The 9,609-nt window shown below is 32.6% G+C and overlaps 1 protein-coding gene across 2 annotated transcripts; it reads left to right on the plus strand.

The window, feature by feature from the left end:
• Positions 1-260: 260 nt before the first annotated feature.
• LOC135837970 (acyl-CoA Delta-9 desaturase-like) lies at positions 261-9,194 on the plus strand. 2 transcript variants are annotated; one of them, XM_065353426.1, is made up of 7 exons: positions 261-434; positions 553-601; positions 1,607-1,854; positions 1,953-2,083; positions 7,608-7,813; positions 8,133-8,318; positions 8,657-9,194. In XM_065353426.1, the coding sequence occupies exons 3-7, from the start codon at positions 1,617-1,619 to the stop codon at positions 8,973-8,975; spliced, it is 1,080 nt and encodes a 359-aa protein (XP_065209498.1). In that variant the 5' UTR covers positions 261-434; positions 553-601; positions 1,607-1,616; the 3' UTR covers positions 8,976-9,194. The 2 variants fall into 2 exon arrangements, with proteins under 2 accessions (XP_065209498.1, XP_065209497.1); XM_065353425.1 differs by lacking the exon at positions 553-601 and having other exon boundaries at positions 263-434.
• The last annotated feature ends 415 nt before the right edge of the window (positions 9,195-9,609 follow it).

The raw sequence follows: 9,609 nt of genomic DNA on the forward strand, positions 1-9,609 counted from the left end.
TGAATATTGTGGAAATTGATTGAACAGCAAATATGTAGCAGTGTAGTGTATTGAAAGTAAGAGAAACTGGACCCGAAATGCATGCTGTATAAAATTGTGACAACTTATTTACATGATTTTTTGAAATTTAGTGGGCTAATTAGCAACTAAAAAAATTGATCAGACATCGTTGTTTTCAAATAGGTATCTACGTGTGTAATTTAATATTCGCGAATGGCGAGCAACATGAACGGAGTGACGTGAGTTAATGGCATGGATTTTCACACACACACACACCTACGGTTAACGTCAGTTTCTTATGGTTGCTCGATACGGTATAATCACATTTCATCGATATCACCACTCGAAAGTTTTTTTTGTGAAATTTCTAAAAATAATTCAAAATCGCGAAACTTTTCTTCTCAACTCGGAATCGGTCGGCGAAGAACATTCAGGTAAATAGCAAATTTTATAAATCATCAATCATCTGACAGCATATTGCAGTTTGTACATATGTATGTTCTTCTCATTTGACATTGAATCTATGTTATTCGAATATGATTATGTATTTAGGAACCTACATTGGATTATGAGCTAGAGCCGACTTTTACTATTCGAATAGGTATGATTACATTCCATATATTATAACTTATAATTGGAAGCCAAATCTTTGACAAGCCATACTCAATTTTTAGTGGGGCATCGATAAAAAACGCTGAGGTTTAAATTATTGAAATTTTTGAAGTTTAAAAAAAAAATGCTTAGGTATTTTCAGTTTCATTTTGGACACCTTTTTGCTAGTTTTTCATTTTTTTAAAAAAGATTTTTTGTATTTTATTTTGAATGTTTTCAATTTTTTAAAAATTTTTTAATTTTTGAAATTTGTTTTAGTTGTTTCAACTTTTCAAAGTTTTTTTTTTTTAGAATTTACTGAATTTTTTCAACTAGAAGTTTCTAAACTGAAGGGTGTCTATGCAGATCCTATGAGAGAAATTGAACAAAAAATTATTCAATGTGCTTTAAATTTTCTCAATTACTTGTAATAGGTAGTTGTAATTTTTGGACAATATTTTTAGTGTTATTTTGGAATACCGTTTTGGTAATTTTTCATTTTTTTAAAAGATTTTTTGTAATTTTCTAAATGTTTTCTGTTTTTAGTTTCTTAGAATTTTTTTTAATTTTCAGTTTACTCTCAATTTTTTTCACTTGATTCTGAATTGAAAGGTGCAGATCCTATGAATGAGAGAAATAGGCTAGACAAAAAGTTTTTGAACCTTTGTGTTCAAGGTTCAAGTATAGGGGTAATACATTCAACTCTTTTGAACTTTCAATGAAATTCCAACAGAAATCATGGCCATCTGAACTTTCAGTAAAAATCTGCACACTGCATTTGACGAATAAAGGATCCTGCAGGTTAAACAAAAAATTATATGTTTGAAAGTTTTAACCACTTTTTAAATGTCCAAAAAAAAGTATAAATGCCTAAATAATTGAAAAAAAATGTTTCTTTGTGGTACTCGATCTTCTTGAGCACCCTGTAAATTTAATTTAAATGAGTAATGTAGCCACCTATTCATTGTAGTACAAGGTGATCTAATTTCACAATGATTTTATTTGTTTGTTACAGATAAAAAGAAATGACACCTGGTATGGCGAGTATTCCTACTGGAGTATTGACAGAAGATGACTCAATAGATCAGTTCGAAACCAGTTTACCCAACAATCACGAGCAAATTACACCACCTAAGCCAACTAGAGAATACAAAATAACATTAGTTTGGAGAAATATCATCTTATTTTCGTATTTACATTTAGCTGCCCTATACGGTGCATATTTAGCATTAACGTCCGCCAAATTATTAACCAATATTTGGGGTTAGTATTGAAATATTTACCTTACAGTACAGCTATCATAAGATAATCATGGTGGTGTTTTGAAATGTAAGTACCTAATGTGTTACAATTTTGTGCAGCTGTTCTATTATTCTTCGCCAATGGGTTAGGAGTTACCGCTGGTGCTCATAGACTATGGACACATAGATCTTACAAAGCCAAATGGCCATTAAGAGTGATATTAATTATATTCAACTCGATCGCATTCCAGGTGAGTACCTATTTACCTGCAGATTACGTTTATCCCTCAAACGACAAATGATGTAAAAAATACATCAAATGTTGAATTTTGAAATTTTTTTCACAATTTGATGTATTTTCTTAAGTACATCAATACAGAAAGAAAAAATTTTACAGTATTGTAGTGTTGTGGTGATGTAATTTTTTACACCATGTTGTGGAAAATTTTTTCTTTTCAGCGTGATGTAAAAAATTACATCAAGTTGTCGTTAAGGACATTGTCTTTGCAGGGTTATTATGAATGAAAGGTGGAAATGCAAAGTAGGTATGCTAAGTGGAATTTTTTTTCACGTGTTGTCTCACCTTCAAAGTAATGTATTATGTATATCATGTGTTGTAGTATGTACATGCGCAAGTTATGTCACATTTGAAGAAAGTAAAATATTGATTACTACACGTAGAGATATAGGAAATTTTCAATGGAAATTTTCTTGAAATTTTTCTGGAAATTTTCCGGAAACTTTGAAATTTTTAAATTTCCATTTTCATGGAAATTTATGTTTATAAATTTTTACCAGAACACTCACCAGAGTTCAGCATTTTCATTCATAATAACTTAATAATAAAATGCTTGTAAACAGTAAACAAACACCTAGATTATGACATTTAAAATGTGGGTATGTTTTTTTTGGTTTTTAAAAATTTTTTTGAATGAAATTTTTGAAATACCCGTATATATACACAACTTGGGTATCACTTTTTCAACAGGTATAACAAATACAAACCTGCGGATGATCCATTTTGAGACAATTTCTTGAAATTAAAAAAAATACTGCACATTTTTCAAAAATAAATATAATTAGTTGTCTCCTTTAAGGAGTTCAAGGACTCTTCAGAGTTCAGATCCATCCAGGCAAAGTTCAGAATGTGAAAAATGAGAAATTCATTAATACTTTTTGTTTTTTCTGCATGTAAGGGTAAGGTGCTCTAATGTCAACTACATTTTTTGTTTTAGGTGCCAATCGAACACGTTTTGAGATAGAAATCCTGTAAATGGCTTAAAATACACCTTGATCCTCCCCCCCCCCCCCACCACATACCAAAAGCTCATCGACATAAATAAATTGTGAAAGTTTCTACAAAAGTTTTTCTTCAACAACTCAAAATTGAATTTCAAATTTTTGGGGTCCTAATTCCGACCACTCCCAAAATTGAAAAATAAATGTGTAAAAAAAGGTACCTACAAAAATAATTTTCATAACTTCATCATTCATTCAAGCAATAGCTATAGACATAATACTGATTTTTTCAAGAGCATTCCGATGGGTTTTTTCCAAAATGATCCTACTTTGAGAGACCATGGTTCCACAGCAGGGGCAGGTGAAAACTGAAAAATTTTTTGGGATATTATTTCAATTTTTAGCAAAATCAAAGACTGGGTAAATTTTTCAGATCCACCCTAATAGGTAGACATAAAGATCACTTTTACTATAAAAACACTATATTTATTATGAGAACTGCGACGGCCGTTTCGGTACAACACGTACCATCTTCAAGGCATGAGAACAGACTGATAAATTATTACATAATATTCGTTGAGAGCTTAAAAGTTACGCGTAGTGCTTAGGATTTAGGGAGGGGGGTAGGTACATTCGTTTGTGTAGGTGGAAAGCTGTGCAGTAGGTTACGTTGGATGCTGGTTGGAGCTTTTACTACTTCGTTGAGAACATTGTAATTGTTTTTGATATGTTTGAATACTTCAAAATCCTCAAGCGCATCCAGCCGTTTACCTTTATTTTCCACATGGAGGATTTTGAAGTTAAAGTTGGAGGAGTGGTTTTCGGAGAGTAGGTGGTCAGCAAATGTAGAGATTCCTGGCTTTTTATTTTTCCAAGCTGCGAGATGTTCGTTGATGCGGACTTTAAAAGCTCTACCAGTCTGCCCAATGTAGATAGCCTTACATGTACTGCATTCAAGCTTATAGACTCCACTTTTCCGATCACTAGGTATTTTGTCCTTATTATTACAGAGTAAATTAGCAACAGTGTTCTTACATTTAAAGGCAAATGATAACCTCCTTAACACATTAGGTAGACATAGGTAATGTGATTTGTTTGTAATTTATGAGAAAAATGGGGTGGTTGACATTAGAGCACTTCTTTTTAAAAAAAATTTTTGAGAAATTTTTCAACTCAACTTTGTCAAATTTTAAAAATTTTCATTTCATTGAATTCCTTCCTAACAAACCATCTCAACTTTCAGTTTGAGGTCAAGTTTTGATCGAGTAGAAATTGGCAAATATTTTTGATCATTTTTTTGACGATTTTGAGAATTAACAAAAAATATAAAAATAATCGACTGATAGTTTTTAACAATTTTTTAAAAAAATGTAAGATTGATGGAAACTTGATCCCAAATCATCCTTTATTGTAGTACTTGAATCGATCAAAATTTCATGATGAAAATTCAAATCGATTTCAGGTCGATTTCTTGCTGAGGACCTAAACTTGACTGCAAATGTTTGTTGATTTTTTTCTCTCTATAGGCAACAATTATGCAAACAAAAGTTGAAGTCAATTATAGGATGATTTTTACCAAGTCATAAAAATGATGTGAAAATCGATTAAAAATTGTTCTAAATTTGTGATATCATAATCGATGCCCTTTTTAAAATTTCAATGCTGGATCGATTTTTTACCAATTTTTTGCTCAAATGAAAATATGTAAAAAATTGATTCAAAATTGTTGCAAAATAGTAGTAAAATTGATTACTTTTTAAATCATAAGTTGGATCTATTTTTCATCAATTTTTTGTCAAAATGATAAGACTATGAAAACTTGATTTGAAATATCTATCGATTTTGCCTTGAAAATTGACATTAATTTAGCACATAAACGTTGAAGTTGATTTTAAGCCGATTATCACTTAGAAATTAAAATGGATGGCGTGAAAATTGATTAAAAATGAATGCGTATTTGTGCTGTTGTAGTCAATTGTTTTTTTAAGCTTCAAAATTTGAATCAATTTTTCATTGATTTTTTGATGAATTGAAAATAGTCAAAACTTGACACAAAATATTCATCAATTTTTTTCTTAAAAATATAATATTTTTTCTGTACATTGAAGTTGGAGTTGATTTTGACTCATTTTTGCTGAGAAATGAAAATAGTATGAAAATCGCTTCAGAATTTTATGGTTGATTAACAGCACAGTAGTAGTAAAAGTAGACCAAAAATTGATAAAAAATAGACATCAAGTTTATTCATCGCTGACATCAATTTACTACCTACTCGCAGATAAAGTGTGTAGAAAAAACTATAAGTAGTTTTTCAAAAAACTTCAATGTTGGAGAAAAGAAGTATTTTCCCATCAAATCATTTTAAATATCAATTCACAATATAGGTAATAATATTATGTATTTGCATTAATATGCACTAGAATATGAACAGCAATTTTCTGAAGATGTAAGGTCGTTTTTCATAAGCTCGACACAAAATTGATCAGAAAATGTGTCGATAGAATGTACTCAAAACCATAGACACTGATATTGAGTCAATTTTGTATCAAATCACAAAAAAGTGTTGAAAAATCAACTGAAAAACTACACACACTCTTCAAATTATCGACACAAAATATGTGGCAATGCTCAATATGAAATATGCTTGATGGTATGGATCAATTTTATACCGATAGTGTTTGAGAATAGGTTGATTTTATGCCGAAAAAAATGATGAAAAGGAAATAAATTGGTTCAAATTTGACTTAAAATTTGAGTCAACTCGACCCTATTTTTTTTTTCAAGATTGTGTCGAGGTGGTTTGTCGGGTTTCCTTTGAAGGCCATTGTCTTTGTTTTCTCTGATGATATTCTCATATCATATTTTTCTGATGTCTTTGTTAGATTGTACATTGATCTCTGTAGATCATCTTCTGTTTCAGCTAGAACTGCTTGATCATCCGGGAATAGTACTGTTGATATTTCCTACCTTCTGTCTGTTTTGATTCCTTTTGGCTTCATTTTCTGCCATTCTTTTACCATGTGATCCATGTATGTACATGTTGAATAAAACACATGACAGTGGACATCCCTGGCAAACTCCTCTGTTTATTTCTGCTTGTTCTGAGAGTTTATTTTATTTCCAATTCCTACTCTTATTCTAGTGTTCTTAAGTTCTTATATATGCTGTTTATTACCTTTCACATTTTATATGTAATCTCTTCATCTTTTAGGACTTCAAACAGTTTTTTTCTATTGACCCTACCATAGGTAATGCTTTTTCCAGGTCATCTATAAAGCACAATTGTGTGTTTCTAGGTTGTATTTGATCTTTTTTTCCATTAAGTATGTGGTATAGTTTTACTGTATAACTTGCATCAGTGCATGATCTTCCTTTTCTAAATCCGTTTTGACTTTCTGACAACTTTTCTTCTGCATGATCTGTCAGCCATGTTGCCAGTATTTTCACATAAGTATATCTTGTAGCAGGTGTTGAGTAGACATATTCCTCGGTAGTTTTTCAGGTTTGACATATTGCCTTTCTTGAACAGTGGTATTACAATTCGTTACCTTAATGCCCAATCTGAGTATGTCCATACAAAAAAAGGACGATTTTACGCATCACTGATAAGGCTCGGATATGCTCAGAAGGGTTCGTTGAGTTCTGATTGAACATCGGTCAGCTTCGTGCATCTTCGGTGGTGCATTTTAACTGTACTCCGATGCAAATTTTTCAATTCAGGGCTTCCCAGAGCCTTATCAGTGACGCAAAACGACGGTGTTTTTTTGGATGGACATACTCGGATTTGGCATTAAGGTAACGAATTGCTGTTTTGAATTCTTCAAGTACCTTTTCTTTTTGGTACATTCTATTTAGGAATTTCAGCAAAACTGGTATTTGTTAAAAACAGGTATGGGGTGCCTCATTCATCAAAGAAAAATAAATCTCTAGAAACTTTCTGAAATTTTCCAAAAAATAAATTTCCTGAAATTTATCATCTGTATTATTACAGCTATTAAAGGAGCCCTGGGCCATATTTTGTAGGATGGTGAAATACTGACATTACATCATCAATTTCATTGTCATCATTACTTTAAAAGCGCTGAATAGGTAGCTAGATACTGAAAAAGCAAAGAATAAGGAATAGAAACAACTTAGAGTTAATTTAGCTTCTCTTTTTACTAAAAATCAGCAGTTTTATGGTCTTTTTATGAATGTAAAAAACTTCCAATACATATCAATATGACTCATATGATAGTTTTTACACTCTTCTGTAAAAAACTGTTTTTGGCACTTAGCATACTTTGCATTTCCACCATTCAAATATGAAATATTATTTTCACAAGTCGTTGAACGATTTTTTATGGTACCTAACAATTGCGTTTTGTATATTTGCCTTTGGTCGTGTTTTTTCCATCTGTATGAAAAGGTGATGAAACACGATGATGTCATACCATAATCGTTTCATAGAGTATATATTTTTTCTTTTGCCATTTGGTTAACGTACTATGTACATACGTTAATTTTCGTGTGTTTTTTCACTTGACCCTGTTATAGAATCATGTGTACGAGTGGGCCAGAGATCACAGGGTGCATCATAAATACTCGGAAACGAACGCCGATCCGCATAACGCGAAACGTGGATTTTTCTTCTCCCACATGGGCTGGCTGTTTTGTCGTAAACATCCTGATGTTATCGAGAAAGGAAAAGAAATTGATTTGTCTGACTTGGAGCAAGACCCCATTGTTGCATTCCAAAAAAAGTATGTTCGACTTAATTTTCCACATGCTATCGATTTCTGTCATTGGAGACATTGGAGCATAGTTATAGCTGGAAATTGACATGGCTCGTGTTAGGGACAATCCTACGAGAGTAAAAGTTGTTAGCAATTTCGTGTACAAGTGGTTTTATTATTTATTCCAATTTGTAACTTGTTCAAAACTTCAAAAGGGTAAAAAAAACGCCTAAATTACTATACATATCTAAGTGCCTACACCACCTATATCTTTAATACGTTCAATTTGTGGTTTCCAATTTCCATTGTCAAATTATTTACCTACATGTGTATTTTTCTGTTGCAGATACTATTCAATCATGATGCCACTTTTCTGCTTCATTATTCCTGCTGTGGTACCAGTTTACTTTTGGGGTGAATCTTGGTTGAACGCGTGGTGTATTCCCGCCTTATTCCGATACACGTTGTACTTACATGCAACGTGGTTAGTGAACAGCGCCGCTCACATGTGGGGAGACAAACCATATGACAAGTGAGTTGTGCTCATAGTGTACCTACATATAATGTATGAAAAAACTTGCATTATAGTGTAGGGGTACATTTTTTTTAAACGATACAATAACAATACCTATGAATTATTGGAAATATGTATAGTTTATCACTCGGCGAACTTTTTTCAAAATGTTGATAGGTAGGTATAATATAATTTGTTGTACTAACGCAAAGATAGACGTAGTGTTCGAGTTAGGTATTGATAAGCGAATGGTATATATTTCGCTGTTGATTTACAACTACAACTTACAAGTGATGAGCCCTGCATCTAGTGGGAATTTTCGTAGATTACTACTCAATTGGTCGTCATTTTTTCAGATATATTAATCCATGCGAAAACAAAGCTGTCGCGTTCGCATGTCTTGGCGAAGGATGGCACAATTACCATCACGTGTTCCCATGGGACTACAAGACGGCTGAACTAGGAGACTACATGCTTAATCCGTCAACTGCGTTTATCGACTTTTTCGCTAAAATTGGTTGGGCTTATGATTTGAAAACCCCATCCGCCGAAATGATCAAGAAACGTGTCAACAGAACAGGCGATGGTAGCCATCCAGTTTGGGGCTGGGATGATAAAGATATCCCGAAACAAGACATCGACACAGCGGTAGTCATCAACAAGAAAGGCGATTAAATAATGTAGACTTACGAAGTGCTCGCCAGTTGAAAAAAATCGTTCCAATTACACATCAATCACATCATGGTGGATGGGAAAAAATGTTTGGTCTTGAGTTTCGCTGTTACTGAAGTACATGTGGGAGATATCGAGTCGAAATGGCCCCAAAGAGAAATAATACAATATTCGATAAATCATGTATTTATGACGAAAATATAAAAATGATAAGTACCTGCATTAAGTATAGTTCATTTTATAAGAAATGCGAGGGTACTTTCGGTTTTTGCATCAAATTTCAAGTGGGTATGATTTTTGGCGTGCTAAGTTCAGGGCAGGGCAGTGTACCCAGGATTTTTTCAAGGAGGGAGTAAAACAAGATTTTTAGGCATCAAAAATCAATCTGAGGTAATTTTCATGAAAACCCTTTGTAATGTGTGATGATTTTATGAAAATGAAGGTGAAATTGCATGCTGGAGCGAAGCGAAAGCAAAAATTAAATGTTTCGAAGTGATGATTGAAAGCTTTTGCAGATTTCTCACTCAGCTTACTGTAGGAATTTGGTGATACTAATAACAAATTTGTAAAATTCATAGCATTCGGAAGAAATGCGTTCAATTATGACTCTTTTTGTCACTAAAGACTAAAGGAGCGG

This window comes from Planococcus citri, chromosome 2, assembly GCF_950023065.1.
Source record: "Planococcus citri chromosome 2, ihPlaCitr1.1, whole genome shotgun sequence".
NCBI lineage: Eukaryota > Metazoa > Arthropoda > Insecta > Hemiptera > Pseudococcidae > Planococcus > Planococcus citri.

What these genes read in the sequence shown, in the direction of transcription:
- LOC135837970 (XM_065353426.1), top strand. Translation starts at nt 1,617, where the DNA reads ATGACACCTGGTATGGCGAGTATTCCTACTGGAGTATTGACAGAAGAT. An exon ending in TCAACTCGATCGCATTCCAG is followed by an intron (nt 2,084 to 7,607) that starts GTGAGTACCTAT and finishes ACCCTGTTATAG; the next exon opens with AATCATGTGTACGAGTGGGC. An exon ending in ATTGTTGCATTCCAAAAAAA is followed by an intron (nt 7,814 to 8,132) that starts GTATGTTCGACT and finishes TTTCTGTTGCAG; the next exon opens with ATACTATTCAATCATGATGC.